Genomic DNA, 27,396 nt, shown 5'->3' with positions numbered 1-27,396 from the left:
AAGAAAATTACAATCTGTTAGCAGACAATTTATGAACAGAAAAAGTTGGAAAACTCGTTGAATAAATTCATTACAAATTATTCAGTGGGATTTCGTTAATGTGTAAGTTAACACTGCTACCTTGAGAAGACTTAAATTAGCTGATTTGATGGACAGATGCTTGACTAATTCTTTCTGTTTTCTCACTAACTTTGTCACTTTCTGGCTTCTACCTCGTCTTCTGATCTGGTCCCCGATGAAGTCCAAATATGGGGTTTATTTTCAGATGGGGGCAATTGATGCTTGCAGCAATTTAAACAAGAGACAGAAAGAATTCACACTGCAAAATTCAGATCTACATTTGTAACACCCCAAAGTCTAGGTCCGATTGTATCTGAGAAACTGGTCTGTCCCATTATAAAGATAGTGGCCATCTGAAAATTCCAGATCTGGGCTTGGATTTTAAACAACCCCCGAAGTTCAAGGTTGTTCAGCCACTGTTGTTTGGTTGGGACCCATGAAAGCCAATATAAATAATTTTTTCCCATAATCATTTGCAATTATTGATCTAAAATTAAATGCTCATTGCAAAAAGTAGCTTGGAAAACCAGAAGTGCCATATCATGTAAATCTCATTTAGCTCTCTTTAGGGACTGGCTAAAATCTTGCTAATGATCCCTTGGTGCATAGACAGTACAATAGAGATTCACACCAGATTTTGCAGACTTCAGTTCTATGGTTCTGTAGCATGGGCTTACAAGAATCAGAAATTAGAGAGCTAAAAGTCCCATTGGATCAGCTAGTCCATCCCCCACCAGTGCAGGTTTACTCTCAATATAATATTTTCTAGTACTTTGTCCAGTGTAGTTTGATATACAGAATTTTGCATGGAAAACCAAACTGTAATAACTAATCAAACATGCCAAGTAGCCTTAGAAATATTATAGTTTACAGTATTCCAAACCATATTACTCCTGGGGGCATTCTGTGCCAAAAAAATAAAAATTCTGTGCAGAATATTTTAAAATTATGTACATTTTATTTGTCAAAATAACACTACATAATCACACCAATTTCAAATATTTTGGTAATTTATTTCAGAATACCTGTCAGCAAGTGTGTCTGTAACAATACAGACACATGCAAAAATTCTCCCAAGATTAGGGAGTTAAAGAAACCCCTATGACAACCCAGTTCCTGTTTCTCTGTCCCCTTCCCCCGACCCAGAGCCCAGCTGGGGTGGGGGGATGGCAGACACCCACAACCCCTCCCCGAGCCCAGCCACGGTGCCCCCCCGAGCCTAGTTGTGGCCCCCCCTGGCCCAGATATCCACACCCCCTACCCCTTAGAGGCCAGACACCTGCCCCTTCTTTCTCCCACAGCCCAGCCGTAGCCCCCTCAGCCCAGACACTCCCTCCCCCCCGAGCCCATGAATCCAGAGGGAGAAACAGCCTGATGCTTGGTCCCAGGCTTGCATGGAGTTTCCTGCGTGCTGCTCTCTCCTTCCTCCAGGGCATGCTGGGAATTGCAGCTGCCAGGAACCCTGTAGGTCCCTCCCCTTTCCCCCAGCAGGGTCTTCTATGTGCAAGCTGGGCTCTACTGGGTCCACTGGTCTCTAGTGGTGGCCAGCAGTACTGCAGCCCATTTCTGTGGGAGAAAGGAAATTCCGCATGCATGTTAATTTCTGCAAAATTCTGCATTGCGCAGTGGCGCAGAATTCCTCCAGGAGTTCCATGTGGTTTATTAGAAAATAAAATGTTATACACATGGGGAAATGACTGCAGGTGACTCATTGACATAACAGTAATCTATTTGGACTGAAGGAAGAAATGAAATGTTGCTACATGCAATACTGTATAGCACAGGGTTTAAAACAGACACACCCAAAGAAACAGAATTAAGACCATTGCTACTTAATGCAGGTTAGAACATTACATACTGTCACATGCTGAATCGGCATATAACATCACCTATTTATCAACATGTCTATGTGATGTTACAGTTACCGCTATGAGTTTTATTCTGCTGTCCAATGAGGGCCAGATTTTCAGAAGAGCTCAGCTCTTGTTTAGATGCCAAAAATAAGTGGGTCTTTTGAAAATCTGGCCACAGTATCACAATGGAAAGTATTAGGTTCTGAGCACTTGAAAATCTGGCCCCACAAGAGTCTATGAGGCTCTCTTACACAAGGATTTTTTTCTCTGCTGTGGCCTGACAAGGTGTTTCTCTATAAATTTAACTGAAAGATTACTTACCTTACCCTAGGTGTGAAAAGGGGAAGAATTAAGAACAGTAGGAAAATATGAGCAATTTGCACTAAAAGAACTTAGTACATTCTCCTGGAGTTTCTCCTCTGCACCAAATATTCCCCTCTGCACCAAATATGCATCAAATAGTCTACAAAACTATTCAGCACAAGTTCAAAGCCACAGGCCAAACTTTATTAGGCTCTCTACTCCCTTGTATTACAGGACACACCAATCCTCTTGCCATAGGGTAAACACACACACTGTGAAAGCAACTAAAAGAATCTCAAATATACACAATTCATGATGAAACAATTTAACCTCTAGAGGACTTCTCCTCCCCAGCAGAAGCTCTCCTCCTTCCCTCTTATTTCTCAGAAGGAAATAAGACACCTCCCAGCTCAATTGTCCTCCTTCATCCTGGTTAAGAACTGGAAGAGCCTCCATGCCTACCTCCTCATGGCTATCTGAGTCGCCTCCCCACATTGATGGGTCGAGGATTTGGCCCTGTACAATGGAGCCAAGTTATAGAGACACCATCAACAGGAATAGAGGGGGAGATTTTCAAAGGCACAAATGGCAATTAGGCACCTAACTCCAACTGAAAGTCAATGGGATATAGATGCCTAACTGCCATTTGGACTACGGGCCTAGCTGCCATTTGAGCCTTGAACAGCTCCCTTCTAGTCAATTAACACAAAGTTAAAAGTAGTTTGGGGCATTACACCTGCCTCTCTGCAAGTCCCACTGCACATTTTCCTGATTTTACCATCGTATTTTCCTACATTTAAAAAATATTTCCCTCCCGTGTCAGTGTAAAGACTCACACAAACTGAGTGACTGCACAGGGAAAATAGTGAAAATAACCATTCACAAAGTGCTGTTAAACGCACTGCATAAACCAACTGGGGGAAAATATTACTTTTCTAATCTCTTTTAGTTTTAGTGATCTCAGATGTAAACTATAACTGTGATAGGTAACAAATTTCAGACAGAAATGTTATTTTTAAATTGATTGTGTTTGCCATGGGAATCATAGCTTTGAATTGCCTGATGTCTGTGCATGTAAAACTTCAACCATAAAATCATGTAAAAACTAGGTTTATTTAACAAACAAAAAGTAATTAGCTGTTCTAGAGAAGAGCCTATGGAGCCACAATATAGGTTAGCAGGGGGCTAATGCCTATCTCTACAGGAGTGGTATGAAAGTCACTATTATGGACTAGATATAGCCATTCTCTATGGTAGCTAGAGTTCTAACTAGCTTGCTATATAAACCCAATTTTGATCACATCCCTCTAATTTCCTCAACATCCGTTCTGCTTGAAATTCCTCATCTGTGGTCTGTAGTCAGAGAGGGATTATTTTGGGGTGGAGCAAATTTGAAGGGATTTAGATAAGATGTTTGTGAGACCAAGGTCTTTAAAAAAATTAGGAGAATTGGAATTCATTTGCAAATTTGATACAATTAACTTAGGCTTGAATAGAGACTGAGAGTGGCTAAGTCATTATGCAAGGTAGCCTATTTCCCCTTGTTTTTTCCTACCCCCCCCCCCCAGATGTTCTTGTTAAACAAGATGTTCTTGGATTTGTGCTGGAAATAGCCCACCTTGATTATCATACCCATTGTAAGGAGAGTGGTCACTTTAGATAAGCTATTACCAGCAGAAGAGTGGGTTTGTGTGTGTGTGTGGGGAGGATGGGGGGGGGTGAGAAAACCTGGATTTGTGCTGGAAATGGCCCAACTTGATTATCATACACATTATAAGGAGAGTGATCACTTTAGATAAGCTATTACCAGCAGTAGAGTGGGGTGGGAGGAGGTATTTTTTCACGCTTTGTGTGTATATAAAAAGATCTTCTACACTTTCTACAGTATGCATCCGATGAAGCGAGCTGTAGCTCACGAAAGCTTATGCTCAAATAAATTGCTTAGTCTCTAAGGTGCCACAAGTACTCCTTTTCTTTTTGCGAATACAGACTAACACGGCTGTTACTCTGAAACCAGAAAATTCTTTGACTGTTGCTGGTAAAGCCACAATTACAATGGCTTTGTCTAGAAACTTCATATTTATTTTATTTAAGACTCTTTGAGGAGATCTAGGGCTCAGTCCTGCATGTTTCTATCTGCTCTGGACTTGAGCAGCAAAGCACATAAACACATACTAAATTTTAAACAGATGAATAATCCCACCGATATCAAATAATAGCTCTTATGTCCTTCCTGCTCCTCCCATGGGCCAGTGTAGTGGATGAAGTCAGAGGAAATGGGGCATGACTTCATGACAGCATGGCTTCCCTGCATGCTGGTGATCCCTGGTTACCATAACAGGCTGTCCCCTGGGGACATTGGCAGCCACTGTAAGAAGAACAGAGGAGTCCGAACTGGTGCATAGCTGACCTAAGATCAGAGAAGCACAAAGGTAGCTTAAAGCTACTGTGTGTGCCTGTCTGCTACAGCCAAGGATTGGTCTGTGTGAGAAGGAAATAAGAGTTCACAGCAAGTTTTCACCATCAATGATTTTATCTGCATTCTGAAAATACCTCACCCCCCAAGGAAGTTCCCAGGAAAAAACAGTAAATATTAATTAAGTATAAAGACTATTTGAATGTGTAGTTATAAACCCATGATCTGACCACTCCCCCCCCGGATTTCATTTAACATTTTAGCAGCGGTCAGGGAAGTGCCAGCAGCTTGGTCTAGCAGGGAGTCACAGACAAAAGGTCAGGAGCAGCCACAACAGAGGAGATCTGAAGAAACATGCTTCCTCTCTGTGGTCCTCGAGCCAGGCAAGAGTGGAGCTGGATCTTGGTGCAAATAATTCTAGTACTTTAAATACTAATTACTATTCCTGAAGGCTTTTTTAAAAACCAAGCTTTGAAAGAAAGACAAATATTGTATAAGCCAAAAATATAACTGGGGATTTTGCTTGAACCTCCAGAGCACAAAATATGAATATATTTGTTTTTACTGCACTTTACTGAGGGAGCAGAGATAAGTAAGCTCTCTTCTTTCCTCTCCCCTGTTCTCACACTACCCAGGAGGCATTTCACCCCTTCCACTCAACCAATATGACCCCTTCCCTAAGCAACACCCACCAAACCACCCACTCACACTCCCCTTCAAGCAATATTAAAAGTAATCCTCTACTGGGTTGCCAGCCTCACTCTCCCTGCTTGCCTCCCTGCTGCCTTTCTTCTCTGCTCTTGTACCATGTTCCATGTCAGTTCTTCCTTGCCTGAACTTTTGATATAACCCAGGCTGGTTCCCGGACTGAGGGAGTAAGTCAGCATCATGGAGAGTTGGATTATGTCAGGAAGGACAAGCTGAAGTAAGAGTCAAATGGGGTGTGAAGAGAGAAATAATAGAGAGGATTGCTCCTTTCAAGAGTCTCTGTCTACCTGGTCTCCCAGGAGCAAGAACCAATCCCTCCCTCCTCTCCAGTGATCCTCTCCCACAACGTTAGGAAAATGGCCAATCCCTAAGGCAGGGGTGGGCAAACTTTTTGGCCTGCGGGCATCAGTGTTGCAAAACTATATGGATGGCCGGGTAGGGGGGGCTGTGCCTCCCCAAACAGCCTGGCCCCCGCCTCCTATCCGCCCCCTCCCACTTCCTGCCCCCTGACTGCCCCCCTCAGAAGCCCCGACCCATCCAACCCCCCCTGCTTCTTGTCCCCTAACTGCCCCCTCTTGGGACCCCCGCCACTAGCCGCCCCCCAGGACCCCACCCCTTATCCAATGCCCCCTGCTCCCTGTCTGCCCCCACCCCATCCACACCCCTGCCCCCAGACAGGCCCCCTGGGACTCCCATGCCTTTCCAACCCCCCGCCCCCGTCCCCTGCCCCTCCTCAGAACCTCCACCCCATCCAACCTCCCCCTGCTCCCTGTCCCCTGACTGCCCCGACCCCTATCCACACCCCTGCCCCTAATCACCTTCCAGGACCCCACCCCGTATGCAGCCCCCCTGTCCCCTGACTGCCCCAACCTCTATCCTCACCCCCGCCCCCTGACAGTCCCCCCCAGCACTCCCACACCTATCCAACCTCCCCCGCTCCCTGTCCCCGGACTGCCCCAGGATTCCCTGCCCCTTATCCAACCCCCCGCCCGACTCCCTGCCCTCTTACCATACCGCTCAGAGCAGCAGGAGCCCACAGCCCCGCTGCCTGGCTGGAGCCAGCCACGCCGCCATGCTGCTCGGCAAGAGCGGCGGGCCAGAGAGCTGGTGGTTCAATGCACCGAGGCTGCGGGGTAGGGGGAACAGCAGGGGAGGGACTGGAGCTCAGGGGCCGGGCAGGATGGTCCCGCGGGCCGGATGAGGCCCGCAGGGCTGTAGTTTGCCCACCTCTGCCCTAAGGTGATTTTCACTTGGAGATTAACCAGCATTTTAATGGTTAAGGTCATCATTCTTAAAAGAAGCTGTTGATTTGGGGTGCCTCCATTTTTGAGTGTCTAACATCCCACATGTCTCAAGGAAGGCATCAAAAACAGAGCACCTACAACTAGAGGCCACTCTTCAAAATTATGACCTCGGTGTTAAGAATTTTCCTCCATGCAATTCCTCTTTTGAGAGGGGGTGGGAGAGTCTGCAGCAGCAGGAGATGCTGAAAATGCCAGCCAGCCCATAAACCATTAAACATGAACACGGGTTACTCAGAGTTATAGTAAATCCCTTTCCAGACCTGCTTCTCTCAGTCACACACATTATTACAGGAACTCCCTCTTAAAAGGAAGTGTGAAACCTGCCTGGCCCAAATCCAGACCCCCATCATCTCTGCACTGTCCAGCCTGAAACTCCAACCACAGCGAGGAAATGCAGTCTTGAGAGAAGACCCCCCTCCTACCCACAGCACTTGCTATGAGCTCTGCTCCCTCCAGAGGAGCTGGAGCTGTGGCTCTAATCCCACCAGCCACACATATATACACTGCCATATATCCAGAGCTGGAAGTCTCTCAAGAAAGCAATATTAAAGGACAACTACAAACTATACCAATGCAAAGGAAAGATAGGAAGAATAGTAAGAGGCCAATATGACTCCCTCAGGAGTGCTTTAATGACCTAAAATTCAAAAAGGAATCCTACAAAAAGGAGAAGTATGGACAAATTGCTAAGGAGGAGTAAAACGAACAACACAAGCATGTAGGAACAAAATCAGAAAGGCTAAGGCACAAAATGAGTTATACCTAGCAAGGGACATAAAATGCGATTAGAAGAGGTTCTATAAATGCATTGGAAGCAAGAGAAAGATGAAGGAAAGTGTAGGTCCTATACTTAATGGGGAAGGAGAGCTAATAACTTATGACATCAAGAAGTTGATATGTTTAAAGTCAGTTTTGCTTCAGTCTTCACAAAAATTATTAACAAGGAGGAAGGAACATAAGCCAAAGCCGGGAAAAAACAGGTTAAAGAATAGTTAAACAAGTTATATGTATTCAAGTCAGCAGGACCTGATGAAATTCATCGTAGATTACTTAAGGAAATCTTGGAACCATTCTAAATTATCTTTGAGAACTCCTGGAAGATAGGCGAGCTCCCAGAAAACTGGAGAAAGGGAAATAAAGAGGACCTAGGGAATTATAGACCAGTCAGCCTAACTTTAATATCTGGAAAGATACGTGGAACAAATTATTGAACAATCTACATCAATTCATCAGCATCTGGAGGATAACAGGTTACAAGGAATAGTCAGCATGAATTTGTCAAGAACAAATCATGCCAAACTAACCTCATTTCCTTCTTTGACAGGGCTACTGGTCTAGTGGATAGGGGGCAAGCAGCAGATGTGATATATCTTAATGTCAGTAGGACTTTTGACACAGTCCCACATGATATTCTCATAAGCACACTAGGGAAATGTGGTCTAAATGAAAATACTATAAGGTTGGTGCACAACTGGTTGAAAGACAGTACTCAAAGAGTAGTTACCAGTGGTTCACTGTCAAAAGGGAAGGGCATATCTAGTCTCAGAGAGGTCATTCCTGAGTCCAGTATTATTAAATATTTTTATTAATGATTTGGATAAAAGAGTGGAGAGTACACTTATAAAATCTGAAGATGACACTAAATTGGGAGGGTTGCAAGGACTGGGAGAATTGGTCAGTATTGAAGAAGAAATTTAATAAAGGTAAGTGCAAAGTTCACTTTGGAAGTAAAAATCAAATACAAAGCTACAAAATGGGGAATAACTGGCTAGAAGGTAGTACTGCTGAAAGTGATCTGGGAGTTATAGTGACCACAATTTGAATATGAGTCAACAATGTGATACAGCTGTGAAAAAGGCGAATATAATTCTGAGGCACATTAATTGGAGTATCATGTGAAAGGCACGAAAGGTAATTATCCTGCTCTGCTTGGCACTGGTGAGGCCTCAGCTGGAATCCTGTGTCCAATTCTGGGCACCACACTTTAGGAAAGATGTGAACAAATTGGAAAGAGTCCAGAGTGGAGCAACAAAAATGATAAAAAGGTTTGGAAAACCTGACTGATGAGGAAAGATTTAAAAAACTGGGCATGTATAATCTTGAAAAAATAAGACTGAGGGGGAACCAGAGAACAGTCTTCAAATATATTAAGGGCTGGTATAAAGAGGACAGTGCTCAATTGTTCTCCATGTCCACTGAAGGTAGGGCAAGTAGTAATGGGCTTATTATGTAGCAAGAGAGATAGAGGTTAGATATTAGGAAAAACTGTCTAGCTATAAAAATAGTTAAGATCTGGAATATGTTTCCTAGGAAGGCTGTGGAATCCCCATCACTAGAGGTTTTTAAGAACAAGCTGAACAAACACTAGTCAGGAATGGTTTAGGTTACCTGGTCCTGCCACAGAACAAGGGGCTAGACATGGTAACTTCTCAAGGTCCCTTCCAGCCCAACATTTCTACGATTCTATAGTATAGAATAGTGAGTGTGTCTTTGGAAAGGAAGTACTTCCCTCTAGGGTCCCAGAATGGGGGATGTCTGTTCCCAGGGCAGACTCTATGGAACAGGCATCCTACAGCAGCGTGGCTGACAGCTCTAAAACAGGATCTTTAGGGTCAAGTGTTGGCTTCTTGAGGCCTGACTGGATAACTGCATGTTCAGGGAGGTTTGCAGGCTAACCTCTTTGAGGGAGATGTTGACAAAATGAACCACAAATGAGCTACGTGTTCCTCAGTGGCTTTTAGCAGCTATGAGTGGCCAAGATCTATCTCACATGTTGCATCCAGACATCTCTCAGAGCTTCCACGGAACTCACTTTTGGTACTGAGATTCCATGAGGGAAAGTGGGGTGACACCTTCTTTGCTCCAATTTTATCACTAATAAATATGTATTGTGACAAAGTTCCTGCTCTACCTTGGTGGGTCTTGGGCTTAATGGCGGATTTGCTCGCCTTGGAGCTCCACGGCAGCCCTCAGCTTGGCCGTTTTTCTGAACCCACAGTCCAGGTCGACTCCTCCTGTGTCTGACTAGGAGTTGGGAGGATTTGGGGGGAACCTGGGCCCGCCCTCTACTCCGGGTTCCAGCCCAGGGCCCTGTGGAATGCCGCTGTCTAGAGTGCCTCCTGGAACAGCTGTGCAACAGCTACAACTTCCTGGGCTACTTCCCCATGGCCTCCTCCCAACACCTTCTTTATCCTCACCATAGGACCTTCCTCCGGGTGTCTGATAATGCTTGTACTCCTCAGTCCTCCAACAGTCCGCGTTCTCACTCTCGGCTCCTAGTGCCTCTTGCTCCCAGCTTCTCACACACACACCACAAACTGAAGTGAGTTCCTTTTTAAAACCCAGGTGCCCTGATTAGCCTGCCTTAATTGATTCTAGCAGCTTCTTGATTGGCTGAAGGTGTTCTAATCAGCCTGTCTGTCTTAATTGTTTCCAGAAGGTTCCTGATTGTTCTGGAACCTTCCCTGTTACTTTACCCAGGGAAAAGGGACCTACTTAGTCTGGGGCTAATATATCTGCCTTCTATTACTCTCCTATAGCCATCTGGCCCAAACCTGTCACAGTATTAATGAAGGATTTTTAAAATCTGGAATAATTTATAAACTGAAGTTTATATTGGAAATTCTGTAGTGTGTATAGAGTCAGGGCCAGATCCTGCAAGCTCATGGAATTCAGTGGGAGTTCCAAGTATAGAGGGCATGCAGTGTTGTGCCCTACTTTTGCAGCAAAATTGACATTTTGAGCCAAACATATAATAGTGTATCTGAGAGCAGAATATGGCTCTTACAGAGATCTAAATTGGCTACAGGATCAGAATTAACCTGCAACAAAGTTTCTCTTTTTTGTATTAGAGAGTGATATGACCCTTTCTTGCCGCTTAGCTGGAAGCCCAATAGCAGTAGACCATTTTAACTCTTAATGTATCTGTCAAATACAGAGTGCTTGGAAACTGAGGAGTGTGGTATATGCAGTGCAGTATAACAGACAATGAAATGCAGGATAGCTCTTGAAATAAGTAATATTTAGCAAACTTACTATTCTTGCAGTAGTCACACAATATGTATTTCCTGGTTAGAAGGTAGAAGACTTGTTTGCCCTCACAAATCCACTGGAGCCCCATGCAGTATTCATTAAAAATATCTGCTTCTATCAGCAGGGGTAGAGACATGATTTGTTACTATGAGTCATTTCCTTAAGTGAGATTGCTGGAAATGCTGAATTAGAAGAGCACGTAACACTTACAAAAATGAATTATATGCATGCTACTTACCACTGTTGCCAATTTAATTGACATTAATCTCAGAGCAATGATTCTTTCAGAGAGGACATATTTTATTCATATATTCTTGATTGCTGAGATTGCTGTCTAAGGTTGTACTTGAAAAGCTAATATATGGCTGAGGCTTATTGAGATGGTACTGGTTTATATTTATTTTACTCATTCGTAGACTAATTTAGTCTACAAGATGAATGCAGTTATATGATATGTTTATAAGCATCTTTTCAGTGCCCTGTCTCAGCCTCATTCTCGGGAGGAGACCATGGTGATACATAAGGGACTGGTGAGCTACATTCCCAGAAAGGGCAGCTTCTGACCTCCAACAGGATGATTAATACTAAACCCTTCCCAAGTCAGACATGCGAGTGCTAGACTAACCAAATGAAAAAAATCTTGGTAGCGCATTTTACATGAAAACATCTACTGGACAAAGGCTCTGGGTATCTTTCACTACATTGTAGCTAGAGAATGGAGTTTTCAGTTACTGAAGGTCAAAAAGCAAAGGCAAAATGCACCCCAGTTGTTCATAGATTGCAAGAACAGTATGCAGCTCTCTATAGACCATACTTTTGTGGTTTCGTGTGTGTTGTGCGCGCGCACACACACACACATACACACACAAAAACAGTCTAAGCCTTGAACCTAAGAAGTAGGTGCAAGAGTCCTGTAAACCTCCTAGAAACAATCCTAGTCTTACTACAGGATGGAAACAAACTGTTTCCTATAGTGGATCTATTAGATCACACAGCCATTACAAATACTGTACTAATAGTGTAGGACCAGATCATGCCCTGTAGATCCTCACATAGCAGGGGCCTCTCTGAGAGTCGACGCCCTTCAACGTGAATGGAAAGCATGCCCCCACAGCACCATGGCCCTTCCTCTCCAGACTCCAGGGAGAACTTGGATAGTCTGCGGACCTGGGGAGGGTAGAGGAAGTTAGAGGGAGAAGAGTAGGGAATGCAGACACACCTACCCATCCCCAAACCCTGTGGAGATTCCAGTGCAAAGTTAATACAGCCTGAGACAGTATTCATTTTCTTGCAGACTCCCTCTACGCCGTGGTTTCCCCCAGTCCTCATTCTGTAGTGTAGTGGGGCACCTGCCCCACTCTGGCACGGAAGGGGTTAAAGCATGCCAGAGAGGCTGTACAGAGCCCCAGCCAATCCTGGAAGGGCTTATTGGGAGCCACTCAAGTGGAGGCTTGAAAGCAGCCTATCAGGGCCAGGCTTGGCCCTCTAAGAAGGCTGCAGGCCAGAGAGGAACAGAGTCTCTCCCTGGAGGGTAAAGGGAGAAGAACCGGCTCTTAGAGAGAGAAGCACCTAAGACAGAGCAGAGCAGAGCAGAGCAGGGCTGGGGGAGACTGGGGCCCTGACACAAAGGGGCAGAGAAGGTGCTGGGGATAGGGGGAAGTGGCCCAGGGAAGCTGGCAGTAGAGGAGAGTTGGAGGAGGGCAGTAAGTGGCTGCTCCTAGAGCAGGGGTGGGCAAACTATGGCCCAGGGGCTGCATCCGGCCCATCAGACATTTTAATCCAGCCCTTGAGCTCCCGCTGGGGAGTGGGCTCGGGGGTTTGCCCCGCTCCATGTGTGCCGTGGCACTGTCTGGCTCCCGGAAGCAGCAGCATGACCCCATATGGCTCCTACACATAAGGGCAGGCAGGGGGCTCTGCACACTGCTCCTACCCAAAGCGCCGCCCCTGCAGCTCCCATTGGCCGGGGACTACAGCCAATGGGAGCTGCAGGAGCAGCGCCTACAGATGGGGCAGTGTGCAGAGCTGCCTGGCCGCGCCTCCAAGTAGGAGCCGGAGAGGGACATGCTGCTGCTTGCAGGAGCTGCTTGAGGTAAGCACTGACCAGAGCCTGCAGCCCTGACCCCCTCCTGTGCCTCAACCTCATGCCCTAGCCCTGATCCCCTTCCCGCCCTCTGAACCCCTCGGTCTCAGCCCAGAGCACCCTCCTACACCCCCAGCCCCTCATCCCTAGCCCCACCCCAGAGTCTGCAACCCCTGCCAGAGCCCTAATCCCCTGCCTCACACCCCAATCCCCTCCCCAGCTCAGAGCCCCCTCCCGCACCCTGAACTCCTCATTTCTGTCCCCAACTCAGAGTCCGCACCCCCAGCTGGAGCGCTGACCCCCCTCTCGTACCCCAACCTCCAATTTTATGAGCATTCACAGCCCGCCATACAATTTTCATACAGATGTGGCCCTCGGGCCAAAAAGTTTGCCCACCCCTGTGCTAGAAGGTCCCTGGTTCGGGGCCCAGAGTAGTGGGCGGGCAGGCCTGGGCCCCTCCCCCACTTCCCAGTGATGAGGGTGGCTAAGCTAGACTGCAGTTTGCCCTTGGAGGAAGGGGCTAGACTGAGGACTCCAGTGAGCCATTGAGGCGAGTGATAGAACCAGAAGCTGCTGGTCCCCTGGAAGTGGGGGAGAGCCAGTGGAGCAGGCACAGCCGGAGGGCAGTGTCCAGAAGCGGACGGCATGGTCTGGGAGTGATGAGGGTCCGACTGGGAGGATGGTGGAGACCAGAGAGTAACGGTGGACGAGACACTACTAGTGAATGTGAAAGAGCTAATTCCCAAACGAACCACCATGAGGCGCCGCTGTGGTGAGTCTGTTACGCCAGCCATAGGCTGGGAAGCACACAGCAGCGTGGTTACAGTAGCATTTAGCTCACTGAATATGCATCTTCTGCTAGACACAACATTCTACTGTGGTTCCACATAATGGAAGGTCTCTGTTTTAGCCTCTTCCTTTTTAAAATTCCTAGGAAATTTCTCACAAACAATTATGTTAAAAGCCTTAACTCTACCCCCTTTGGAGTACCCATTATCCATATCCAGTACACAGGTTAACAAGGTGCACAATGCACAAGGCAGGGCTATCTGGTAAATTAGATGAGGTCCTGCACAATTGGTCCTTATCTTCAAAGTTCTCCATGGCCTGGACCCAGAGTATCTAAAAGATAGTCTAAAACTCTCACTCCGATAAGAGTAAAGCTTGAACTTTCTCCAAGAGTGGTCCAAAACTGTGGAATAAACTTTCCCAAGAATCAAGACCATCACAAATCTCCCCACCTTCTACTCCAAGGGCAAGGCTCATTTCTTTGACCTTGCCTTCTCTAACAAATACATAGCAACGGATCATATAAACAAAACAAGCCACATCCTACCAAAGCAAGACACTCCATTACACACCACTTCTTTCTTTGGGGAGAGGATGAGGGAACAAACTACATGTGACAGTTGTGTAGTCACATGGCTTAGTACACTACTGGAAGGTGCTCAGATAGTTTGCCGATGACCACAGTATAAAAGCCTGTACAGAATAGAATAGAATTTAATATTTAATCCAATAATGTAACAGAACTTTGGCATTACCTTTCTTTCATTTTTAAGGAAGACATTAAATACATGTGCCAGATTCTTAAAATATTTAAATGAAATAAAAAGCACCCCTCCTTTCTAATGGCTAGATGGTAAAATGCTCAGGAAAGATGAGTCTGTAAATTCTGCAAGCCATCAGATATTGATATATTTTTCTGGGCAAGCAGCCACAAGAGGAAATGGGATTTTTCACTCCCTAGCGTCTGTCAAGAGGACAGTAGTAATCACATGACTCCCTATTAAATATAGATATAATGGATGAAACCCATTAAAGTTGCTGTGTAGCTAGGATTGAAGTTGTGTACAATTCTAGGTACTTAGATAAAATAGAACATCAGCAAAACAAAATGAATGACACTAAAAAAATCTACAGCATTAATTCCCAAGGCATGATGTGTAACTCCCTTCTGGTGTGATACCTGCTTTTGATGCTGCAATAGTTCTGCAGTCTGCAGCTGTGGTCCATGGTCAGTGCTCTCCGCTGTGGAATGTTGGGAATAATCCGTCAGTGCAAACACAACGTCATCCTCCTCCTCATCTCGTTCTGGGTCATCTCCCTTTCGTTCAGACTGAATGCCAAATTCTGGTAGGGCATCGAGGTGCTCAATCTAAAATGGCAAGAGAATGAACTCCACAGACACTGTTCCTGTATTAACTGTGCAGTGACTAAAAAAAAAAAAAAAAAAATCTACTGAAGGCTGGAGAAAAGGGATCTCCTTGTGGGTTGCAATTTATTAAGTCACATTCTGTATGCCAGTGAGAATGTTATTACACAACATAACATGAACACAACCCGACACACTGAAATCACTGAAGCCATAGAAAAGATGTTTTGCTATTAGGTGTGGATTTAGTTTACACAGAAGCAGAAGAGCATTGCAGCATCTATAAATGGTCACTCCTGTCTTGAAGATTATTCATTCGGCCTAATTTGGTAGCACAAACACCTGCAGCAACTGTAGGCCAGGAATCAGTTGGTGAGGGATAGCTCAGTGGTTTGAGCGTTGGCATGCTAAGCCCAGAGTTGTGAGTTCAATCCTTGAGGGGGCCATTTAGGTATCTGGGGCAAAAGTTGGGGATTGGTCCTGCTTGGAGCAGGGGGGGCTGGATTAGACGACCTCCTGAGGTCCCTTCCAACCCTGATACTCTATGATTCAAATGCTGAAAGAAAAGGCACCACGGACAGGAGGTACATAAATATTAGCAATACATGAAACAATTACTTAGAAGGTGGTTTCGGAATATTATGAACTTGAAGGATACTTCTCCCCTCCCCAGGAATTTTACTTAGAGCAGCAGACTACGAAAATGCCTTTCTCCCAGTCATTTTATTTAATAAGGCCAAGATTTCCCAATGTGTATAGGTGGTTCTGGGTGCCTTCTTTCAGAGTGGTGCTTACTGATGGATGAATCACTGCTGAATTCACACAAGAAGCTGTGTGACTCTACTGCCAGTATGAAAACAGAGCACCTCTTCATCTGTATTCCTGAGGGCTTTTTGAGGAGTACACTGTACATAAACGTGAAAAAAGCAACATCACTCAAACCATCCAAACAGATTTTAATCCATTAGCCCACTAATACTCTTATTGCTCCATATAATTGTGCTAGCTGGGGGGTTTGTTTTAAAGATGAGAGAGCAGTAATTCAGAGATGTCAGATGGGTTATCCCTCTTTACAAAATGATTTTTAAAAGGCCAGTAACTTTAACTTCAAATTCCATTTCAGTCCGTTTTAAACTCATGATTATGGAGGGCTGGTGCGGCTCCATAATTGGTTGAGTTGAGGTTTGCATGCAAAACAGGGATATCTGAATATTCATTTTGCTCATGACAGAACTAGAAACTCCACTCATCTTTGCAGTTTCACTCCACTGAATAAGACGGGCCTGTTACCTCCAGTATGTCCTCCCCTTCCTCTTCTATTTGCTTGCCTTGCTGCCAGTGTTTCAGCAGCCACTTCAGTTTCACATACAGCAGGAAGGTATTCTGCTTGAAATGCCTGAGTTCTTGCTGCATCAAACTTTTCTCCTGACTCCAGGTCTTCTCCTCCAATTTATTCTGCAAAGTCAAGCTCTGCACCTCCAAATCTTTCCTCCGCAAGGTCTGCAGATGCTCCTCCTCCAGCTTTAATGGAACAACACACACAATATCAATCGGGTGCTGCTGATGGGTGAGACAACCTGAAACCTCTAATTTCAATCAATATTAGCTACTTTATTTGGCAAGAAGAATCAAAAGACCACAGCTTACAGCCCTCAGTTAATTAACCATATGCAAATAACCTGCTGAGGGAATGTACACAGTTAATTCACTTTAAAGATGCACAACAACAATGCTGCTACATAAAACACGTTTATGTCCAACATACTTTCCTTCTACTCTTCATTGCATCTTTTCAGTATGTTCCCTGCGTGGACCTGACCCTAAAACTGCTTCATTCAAAACTCATTTGATGACTGAATTTCTACCTACTCCTATAAAATGAGAGTATAATAATCCCTACAACACACAAGAATTTCAATTTTCCTCCCCTCCCTGCACAATCACTCCTTTTGTTAAGAATGTATCTTCATCTCACTCTCAAGAAACAGAGCTCCCTTGTCTTTTATATTAGCTATCAAACACAAGTCTTGGCCTTTTTACATTAGCACTGAGGATTCATACTTGAAGGGCTGTTTGAGCTGCTTCATGGTGAACTCCTACAGTTTCTGCACAAGGCTGAAGCATAGATGCACACTGTGCTTGAAGATACAAGCATACTGAGACTCAGAATAGTCTGAGTTCCAACCCCATAAGCACCAAGAATAGCTCACAGTCTCACAGTTTGCAATTTAAACCCTATTATAATTTATTTGACACCAAACATCGGCCAGAAAAGTCATTCTTGAATGCAACGTCTTACTGTATAAGTGAAAAACAGGCAATGGATTGATCTGGCAACCATAAGAGTTACATAAATTACCTTTCAGCAGTCACATACTCCTATATGAATGCCAATATATTTCTGTTTTAACTGAATGCGGATGCTTACTAATGAGGGAAAGGCATTTAGAAAAGGAATGCAGAGCCATTGTTTATAGATGCCATTTCATATTATTTTGTTTCCTGTCATATCATGAGTCTATTAAATAACTGCCTCTCTTGTTGGTTACCAATCCAGTACAAATGAAAGCCATAGTAAACTAGCCACTACAATTCCTTAAACCATACAGAATATATCCTGCAACAAACACCTCATAGCTATAGAGAACACTTGGAAGGTTCATCTTCAGGAAAGGGGACAGAAAACCAGACCAATAATTCCTATTACAAATAAAATAAAATAAAATATGCATCTAATTACCCCTAAAACATTCAGAATCCTATTTGCAACCTCCCATTCCATGACAAGCACTTTACTAAATAATGAACCCTTTTAAAAGTTTTGGACCTGTCATAATGCAAAGACACAGCACTCCTATGCAGATGAGCTAACAAAATCAGTTATCCAAAATGCACATACAATCCGTCACCTCTTCTGTTAGAGGGATTTTGGAGTAAAACTGGCTTATTAATAAATACTCTCAGTAACAGTAAACCCTTGTAAATAAATTACTGATTAAATCAGGAATATTTACTCACCACTATGCAATTTACAGGTTTATAATCGACCTTAAAAGTAGTTTAAAACAAAATGGATATTATGGGCCAAAAGTTGTGTGTACAACTCCCAGTCGTGCACATGGAGTTGCATATGGAAGACAGACTTTAGTCCATTGCCACTTAATGTTGCCAGAAACAATATACTAAAAAGGAAACTATTGTAAGCTTAGTTTTTGAATGTGTAAATGAATATAACTTGGGTTAACAGAGCCTTGTTCCATTGAACTGAAATGGAGATTTGGTTAAAAACAGCCAAGATCTAGGAATCCAAGTCTTCAAAAAGGTGGGGGAAATATAGCCAATTTCATGATATGTACACTGAACATGAGCAATAAAAGACGGGGAAGGAAAGCATTGAGAAATAAAGAGGTCCTGATTTTCATCTCCTGTACACTGCTGTAACGCCACTGAATTCAGGGAGCATCTGATTTACACTAAGTGAGACAAGAATCAGGCCTACAACATCCAACTGTGCTCCTGGAGTTCAAGCAAGTGCTGTTCCACTGTCTCATGAAGAGCTGAAGGGGTAAAGAAGCAGCAGCCACTTCTTATGTGATCACAAATGTAGCAGCTCATGCAGGTTCTTTTGGCTGATTTCGCTAACAAGAAGATACCCAGGGGCACAAAGATACAGAAATTAGGTCAATTTACTTTCAACCAGCTTCTAGATTCTTCATTTCCTCAGATGAGTGAAAATAAATAACTAAAGTTGACGCTTTTGGGAGTGAATAGTAGTAACATGTAGACATAATTCCCTTGTTTTTGACAAAAAATGTTTCATTGTGCAGGCTCTGGCCAAATGTCTGTACTAGTGGATGGGTTTTGCATTTACCTGAATGATCCTCTCTGTAAACTTTTCTTGCTCCTCTTGGTGAAGTCTCGTCTCCTGCTCAAGTTGAGCCTGTATCGATACATTATGTACAGGTAAAACATGGGAATCCCTGAGCTGATCAGTAGGACAAAGGGACATGTTTAGTGGAAAGCGTGTGTTAATGGTGTAAAAAAATCTGTCGGACAGACATCTTCATGATTTACAGTTATATATACAGTTATAAGCAAAGCAGGATGTGCACATATGTAGCAATGCCTTAAATATATGTGAGGATTTCTTATGTGGCTTCCTAATAAAATATAAAAATAGGATCTTAATGTTGCATGTTGTATTTTCCTTTCAGGCCTGATCCTGCTGCCCTTATATAAGCAGTGTCATTGAAGTAATTGGAACTACTACAAGGTTACAGAATCAGAGCCTGTTTATAAGCTACTTATAGTATCTGGTAGTGTACCCAATCCACTGTGATGAAAGGTATTCACTTTTAGCATCCTTGCAGAGAGATCAGCCATACTGTACCTTTTAAAAAAAAATAAATCAGATAATGTGATCTCATTTATTACATGTAATACATAATGTTCCAGGTCAAAACGGTCCCTTTCGTCAGCTATGGGACAGGCTTTTACACAAGTTACAGCTGTACCTTACTAACATTTCTATTTTGAAAAGTGACTCTAAACCAGTCAAGTAGTGGAATCCCTGTTTATTGTATTTCATCTTTATTCTAAATGTTAGTCTTGCAAACTCACTCTGGGACCTGACCAGACCTCTCAAATATCTCTCATTTTTAGGGACATTACTCACTCAGTCTCAAAATTACTTATGTTCCATACCAATTGGGTATCCCCTTCAATTTTATTAACAATAATTATTTCAATCATGAAGCTAAGGTCACAGACTTAGTTATTTACACCAAAGAAATTAATCTCACAGCACTTACTTTCCTGCACTAATCACTTTTTGTCTCTCTCATTTTGGGTCTTTGCCACACATTTAGGTCTTGGCTAATTCCCAGTTATGGATCTGACAGTCAAACTCACTTCTTTCCTTCTCACATGTAACTGTAACTTGATATGGAAAACTTTGCAACACAAAAAGAAACATTTTTAGTTACTTGTCAGAGCAGAAACAGGACTATTTGAGGCCTGAAAGGGTGCATTCTAACTTTTTATCAGCCAATTAAAGCTACCATACACTCTCTCTGGGCCAAGTGATTCCTTCTTTAATTGGTACTCTGCTGTATAATTGACTTGTGCACGTCTGTTCTATGCCTGAAAAGAGAGATTTTTTTATAGAGCTGGGGGAATAAACTGATTTTTTCAGTTTTCTGGCAGTTGTGAAAAATAATAGAAATAAAAATTTCAGTTTGGGTCTAACTGAATCCAAAAATTGCGAACAATTTTGGTGAATTGAAAAAATCTATTTAGGGTCAAATGGAACATGTTTTGTTTGACCCCAAACAGACTTTTTCAATCATTTTTAAAGGGTTAGATTCACAAAATGGGAAGGGGGAGGAGTAGGTAGTGGTACACTCCTTGTAACTTTAGCCCAGTGGTCAAAGCACTCATCTGGGATGAAGGAAACCCAGCTTCAAATCTCTTCTTCAGGACGATTGATTCTGGGTCTCTCCCATTCCAAGTAGTTCCCCGACCACGGGGCTAAAAGTTATAAAAAGGGCACTATCACCACCACTACCACCTCCTCCTCCAGCCATTTTGTGAATGGCATGTAAGTTTTGAAACTATTAGGTGAATTCATGTCAACTTTGCAAAGTATTTGGGGTTGACCAAACCTGCATTTTTCAGCGAGTAAAGTGTTGGTCTGATAAGTTTAGCCCTGCTCTAATTTTTAACCCCTTATCCTGTACACAGAAACTGACCAATGCAAAGTTATCATATTATCTACCATGTCTACTTTTTCTTGTGTATTAATACATCGACAAACATTTTCACTACATAAGCCCAAATTTTGGTGTTGGAAGTGAGTAGAAAACCATTGATTTCAATTGGAGCTGCATACATATCCAAAGGCAGATTTTCTTTTCTTTTCTTTTTTAAACTCAGGAGCTTTAAAATTCTTTGAAGACTAAGCTCTTCTTGATGTGCAGGAGTTATATTGAGTCAGTTTCCCCATGTAGCAAGAGAAAGATGTTTTTCTTTAGTGATCTTTGTGTTCTTGCTCTGTTATTCTAATTAGGATTCTTTTAGAATACGATTTACGAGAATCAATGCATCAGGCCAGTTCATGTGCAATTTCAGAAAAGCATGTTGCCTGCTTCATTAATTTGAGATTATCCAGAGCCGTGTGAAGTCTAGCAGCAATTTTATCTGTTGAAAACAACTATTCCACTGGTAACTCTTTATTGCCAATAATAATCATTAAAAAACCCCTCCGATATGGTTAGGAAATGGCAATAGCAGAATTTATCTACAAATGTGCAAGTAACTATTTCAAAATACATTTGATTTTTAGATCACTCTCTCTACAGTAATGTCATATTTAGGGAATTAGAAAGATATTGTTTGTCTTGAGGTTCATGAAATTGGAAGCTGAAAATCCTTACATTTGTATTTTGTTTGTCTTTTTCCCAACATGCCTTTACTTATTTGATATATCAATAAAAATGGTAACTTGCTAGAAGGAGTCGATACTCTGTTCTTCACTAGTGTTAATGGGAGTTCCATAGCTACGTGCACATCAAGAGTAGACCATGCCCGCAAAATGGGACAAGAAAAAAAACCCAATCTCTTATGCTATTTATCGATAAGATGGCAGCATGAGTGGGAACCTTGAAAGTATGAAATATGTAATAATAGTTGGAACTACTGGTGAAAGACTGAATGCACTCTCAGAGGTGATATAGTTTTATAAACACTTTAAAAAGGTTTAAATCTTTTTTCCCCACAATTAGCCTGTTTCTGCCTTATTATGGAGGATGATTTTTAAAGCAATAAATTGCATGTACTATAATGTAATTTAGTAGACACATGAAGAATTGCACAGCTTTTCATCACTCTGAAACTCAAAGTTTCTTCATATCTTTTATTTATGTTATAAACATTGGGCTTAGTTCTGATAAGTGGCAAGAACTCAGAGTAACTTCAGTGGGGAATGGGGCTGCTCAGCACCCCGTAAGATCATGCCCGGTGATTGTACCTTGATTAACGAATATGAAAATATTTGTCTTTTCTAACTATGTCTGTTTGCGTATGCAATTTTAGACACATGGTACAGTGTCTGCAATTCTGCATGCTCATCTTTGCAAATCAGGCCCCTGACAGAACTGCAGTATTGTGGTATTTATAGATGTCATCTGCATAACTGTTGTAGATTTGTTTTTGGAAGCAGCATTGCTACAGCACTGGGAGACAATTAAAGACATAAGATTTTCTGTTAAATTTCAGCATCTCTTCCTCTTATTAATGCATTTGCTACAACTGGGACAGAAACCACAAGGCACAAATTCCATTTACCATGGTGTCCCAGATAAGACATCCACTGAATAACACTCTAACATTATCTATATCAGGACACAAACTCACTAAAATAAAAACACACAAACACAACACAACATGAACTACTATCTAGCGTTACTCCACCACCGCACCACTGAACAGCACGCTACATTTGCACCTTGACAATGATTTAAAATTTTCAGTGAACCCAAATTACATTTTCCAAAGTGCTTCAGTTCTTGTTGCCTTTGCAGGCCAGTTCCAAAGCTCTGTTGCCGAGACACTGAACACCCCCTCTCACCTCTTTTCGCTCCAGAAGACGCTAATCCATGCTGATTCCCTTGCCTCAAGAGGACATTTAAACAAATATCATCCACACGGCCAGGGTTTTGTCTAAATATTACTCATTCCACTCAAATCTCTCTGCTCCCCCCTCAAAAGCCTGCCTCTTGTCAGCTCCAGTCTATTATTCTTCTGATAGAGCCCTACGGTTCTGGGAGGACTTGCTTTACACATTTATCACACTCCGCCAGAGCAAGAAGTTTGTAGAAATTAGCATCTGATGATAAGCCACCCCAAGACCAGCCACCTCATCGCTTTTTGCTGGACCACAATCAATACCAACCTGACTAAAATAAAACATCTGATTGTTCCCCCCCCCCGTGTTGAATCTGTTTTTGAAGGCTTTTTAAATATATCCAATTTGATTCTTATGAATTAGAAACCAGCCTACATGCAAGAATTATGAGTATCACATTTCACAGACTACATGTTTTAGTCATTTTTCAATTCAGAGGCAGCAAAATGAGGATTGAGGATGTGGACGGCTTTTTCCCCCTTCCTCTGAGGAAGCTGAAAAATAAATATTTCATACATGTATTATATCCCTTTAGTATTTTGGACCCCACAATAAATACATTCCAAAACGGCCAAATTTACATTTGAAATCTGAATGTTGCAAGTACACAATAAGCTAAATGTCACAGCAATTTCTCATGCATTACACATTGCTTTTGCATATGATACACAAATTCTCAAAGGTTGCGCCTAAATTGCACCCCAAAAATTAGTGCATATACCTCATTGACAGTGCAAAAAAAATCAGCTACTTTCTCGTAACTGTTGTTCTTCAAGATGTGTTGTTCACGTCCATTCCACATGAGGTATATGCGCGCCACGTGCACGAGTGTCGGAAACTTTTCCCCTTAGTGGCTCCCATCGGGCTGGCAGGCCCCCCGAGTGGTGCCACTGCGCCCCGCATATATACCCCCGCTGGCCCGACCCCCTCCAGTTCCTTCTTGCCGGCGACTCCGACAGAGGGGTAGGAGGCTGGGTGGTGGAATGGACGTGAACACCACATCTCAAAGAACAGTTATGAGAAAGTAAGTAACAGTTTTTTCTTCTTTGAGTGCTTGTTCACGTCCATTCCACATTAGGTGAATTACAAGCTTACCTCTGGAGGAGGGTAGGAGTCACGGAAGAACTGCTCAGAGGACTGCTCTGCCAACCGCTGCGTCCTCTCTGGCCTGCTGGTTGACCGTGTAGTCGGACGTGAAGGTGTGCACTGAAGACCAGGTGGCTGCTCTTTAGATCTCCTGGATCGGGACCTGTGCCAGGAACACCGTGGAAGTCGCCTGCACCCTGGTCGAGTGGGCCATGACCACCGGGGCCGGAACACCTGTGAGCTTATAGCACGCCCGGATGCAGGTTGTAATCCAAGACGAAATCCACTGCGCCGACACAGGGAGGCCTTTTACCCTCTTGGCTACAGCCACAAACAGCTGCGCCGATTTGCGAAAGGGCTTTGTGTGCTCCAAATAGAACGCCAGCGCTGGACGCACATCCAAGGTGTGCAAGCTGCGGTGACTCGAGTCCATATGGAGTTTTGGGAAGAACACCGACAGACAAATTTCCCGGCCCAGATGGAATTGGGAGACCACCTTAGGGAGGAACTTGGGGTGTGGCCGGAGCTGCACCTTGTCCTTGTGAAATACTGTGTATGGCGGCTCAGAGATGAGGGCCCTCAGTTCGGACGCTGTTCCGGCCGAAGTAATGGCAACCAGAAATGCCACCTTCCAGGAAAGGTGGAGGAGAGAACAGGTAGTGAGGGGCTCGAACGGGGGTCCCATGAGTTTAGAGAGGACCAGGTTAAGGTTCCATGGTGGGACTGGGGGGTGGGAGTACGGGAACACCCTCTCCAACCCTTCAAGGCACTGCCCCACCATTGGGTGGGAAAACACCGTGCCCCCCGAGAACCCCGGATGGAAGGCGGAGACGGCCGCCAGGTGCACTCTGAGTGAGGATGGGGCTAGACCTTGCTGCTTGAGGTGCAGGAGGTACTCCAGGATGGCCTGCACCAGGGCCTGGCACGGCCGCACCTGTCGGGGTTCACACCAACATGAGAACCTTTTCCACTTGGCCATATAGGTCGCCCTGGTAGAGGGCTTTCTACTGCCAAGCAGAATCTGTTGCCTGGGAAGGGAGCACTGGCTCTCCAGGGCATTTAGCCACAGAGCCTCCACGCCGTCAGGTGCAGTGACTGCAGGTCGGTGTGGAGAAGCCACCTGCCGTCCTGTGTAATGAGGTCCCGGTGTAGGGGCAGGACTACTGGGGCCTCCATCGACAGCTCTAGGAGCGATGTGTACCAGTGTTGGTGGGCCCAGGCTGGGGCAATGAGGATCACCGCTGCCCTGTCCCTGCACACCTTGAGCAGGACCTTGCGCACCAAGGGGAGCGGGGGGGAAGGCATACATCAAGCCCCCTCTCCACGGGATCCCAAACGCGTCTGCGAGTGAGCCCGGGCTGCTGCCCTGGAACGAGCAGAACCGCAGGCACTGGGCTTTGGCCCTGGTGGCAAACATGTCTACCCAGGGAAACCCCCACCTGCAGAAGAGCGAAAGCACAACGTCCATCCTGAGTGTCCACTCATTCATGCGGTACGACCTGCTGAGGGAATCTGCCAGCTCGTTCCACATGCCCGGGAGATAGGACACCTCAAGGTGAACCGCATGGGCTATGCAAAGGTCCCAGAGGAGGAGAGCCTCATGACAGAGTGGCGAGGAACGAGCCCCGCCCTGCTTGTTTATATAAAACATGGCAGTAGTGTTGTCTGTCAGAACTGTCATGAAAGGTCTGGCAGGCGAGACGAACCGCCCTGAGCTCCTTCACGTTGATATGGAGCGACCGCTCTGCTCCAGACCACAACCCCTGCGTCATGAGGTCCCCCAGGTGAGCCCCCCATCCGTGGTCTGATGCATCCATCACCAGCGTCAGGTCTGTAAGTGGGGTAGCAAAGGGGATGCCTTCGCAAACCACAGGCTGGGACTGCCACCACAGCAGGGGGTCCAGCACGTCCCTTGGGGCTATCAATACCAAGTCCAGGGGGTCCCTGCCTGGGCGGTACACCCAAGCGAGCCACGCCTGCAGAGTCCTGAGTCTCAGTCTGGCATGCCTGACCACATGCTTGCATGCTGCCATGTGGCCCAGCAGCCGCAGGCAGCACCTGGCCGTTGTTTTTGGAAACTGGCGCAGGGAGGCCACCGCTTGCTGGATAGCCCGGAATCGGGATACCGGAAGGCTTGTCCTGGCCTGCACCGCGTCCCTATGAATTCCACTCTCTGCATGAATACGAGTGTGGACTTGGGAACATTGACCAGGAGCCCCAGTTCATGGAACAATCTCAGGGCCACCTCCACATGGCCCCGCACCTCCACCTTGGATCGGCCTGCCAGGAGCCAGTCGTCGAGGTACGGGTACACCTGATTCTCTGCCTCCGTAAAAAGGCCACCACCACCACCATGCACTTCGTGAACACCCTTGCGGCTGCGGCTAGACTGAACAGGAGGACCGCAAACCGGTAATGTTCTCGGCCTTTTGTGAAGCGTAAGAACCTCCGATGTGCTGGGAAAATGGCGATATGAAAGTATGTGTCCTTCATGTCGAGGGTGGCGTACAAGTGCCCCGGATCCAGGGAAGGGATGATGGTGCCCAGAGAGACCATGTGGAACTGGGCCTTGACCAGAAATTTATTGAGCCCGCGCAGGTCTAGGATTGGGTGAAGGCCCCCTTTGGCCTTGGGGATGAGGAAGTACCGGGAGTAGAACCCTTTTCCCCTTAGGCCGTGAGGCACTGCCTCCACCGCCCCCGCCTGTAGCAGCGAGCGGACTTCCTCTTCTAGGAGATGCTTGTGAGAGGGGTCCCTGAAGAGGGACGGGGAAGGGAGGTGAGAGGGGGGCAGGGAGGCAAACTGCAGCGAGTACCCATTCTGCACCGTGCGTAAGACCCAACAGTCTGATGCAATGGTGGACCACGCATGGGAGAAATGGGACAGGCGGTTCAGGAAACAAAGGAATGGATCCAGTGACTGGTCTGGTACGCTGACCTTGAGCGCACCTTCAAAAGCCTGGCTTAGTGCCTGGCTGGGATTTGTGCTGGCCTTGGTTCTGGCCCGGCGCATTATTGTTGTTATTGTTGTTGCGCCGTCGCCTGTTATCCCTCCCTTGCCTACGGTAAGGCTCATGCCTATGGCGAGGCTGGTACGGGCGTTGAGGGGGAGGCTGCAGCTTAAAGGGCTTCCTCTGGGTCGCCGGGGTGTGCGTACCCAGCGACTTGAGCACAGCTCGTGAGTCCTTGAAGCTATACAGCCTTGCTTCTGTCTGGTCTGAGAAGAGCCCTGACCCAGGGCCGGTACAACCACTAGGCCTAGGGTGCCAAGTGGTTCGGAGCGGCCAAAAGCGCGCTCCGGGGAGGCAGTGGAGCAGAGGTGAGCTGGGGCAGAGAGGTGCGGGGAGGGACGCCTGCAGCACGTAATGCTCCCTTTCGTTCACCGCTGAAACCACTAGGGAGCATGGACTCGGGTGGCAGAATAGGAACTCATAGCCCTTAGATGGGGCAAAGTATTTACGCTCCACTCCTTTGGCCGCTGGAGCGCTGGAGGCTGGGGTGTGCCATATAGTCTTATAGTTAGACTGGATGGTCTTAATGAGCAGGAGCGCTATTCTGGATGGACCTTTGGGGCTCAAAATGTCCACCATAGGGTCCTCCTGCTCAACCGTCTCCTCGGCCTGCAACCCAAAATTTTGGGCAACTCTGCACAGCAGTTGCTGGTGGGCTCTATGGTCTATTGGTGGAGAGCTGGACACCTCCGTACCCACCACTGC

General features: G+C 45.2%; 1 protein-coding gene across 5 annotated transcripts in view; it reads right to left on the bottom strand.

The window, feature by feature from the left end:
* The window catches only part of MTCL1 (microtubule crosslinking factor 1), a 181,485-nt gene that overhangs the window by 42,658 nt on the left and 111,431 nt on the right, over positions 1-27,396 (bottom strand). For 3 of the 5 annotated variants that reach the window (XM_073331570.2, XM_073331573.2, XM_073331572.2), the window contains 3 exons: positions 18,783-18,851; positions 16,202-16,432; positions 14,726-14,914 (listed from right to left, as the gene is read on the bottom strand). In XM_073331570.2, the coding sequence (XP_073187671.1) occupies positions 14,726-14,914; positions 16,202-16,432; positions 18,783-18,851 (489 nt within the window). The remainder of the gene's footprint in view (positions 1-14,725; positions 14,915-16,201; positions 16,433-18,782; positions 18,852-27,396) is intronic. The other 2 variants (XM_073331571.2, XM_073331574.2) reach the window with 1 other exon arrangement.

The sequence above is a fragment of the Lepidochelys kempii genome, chromosome 2 (assembly GCF_965140285.1).
Source record: "Lepidochelys kempii isolate rLepKem1 chromosome 2, rLepKem1.hap1, whole genome shotgun sequence".
Lineage (NCBI taxonomy): Eukaryota > Metazoa > Chordata > Testudines > Cheloniidae > Lepidochelys > Lepidochelys kempii.
Note: the sequence above shows the minus strand (reverse complement) of the source record. Positions and strands in the feature narration are given on the sequence as shown.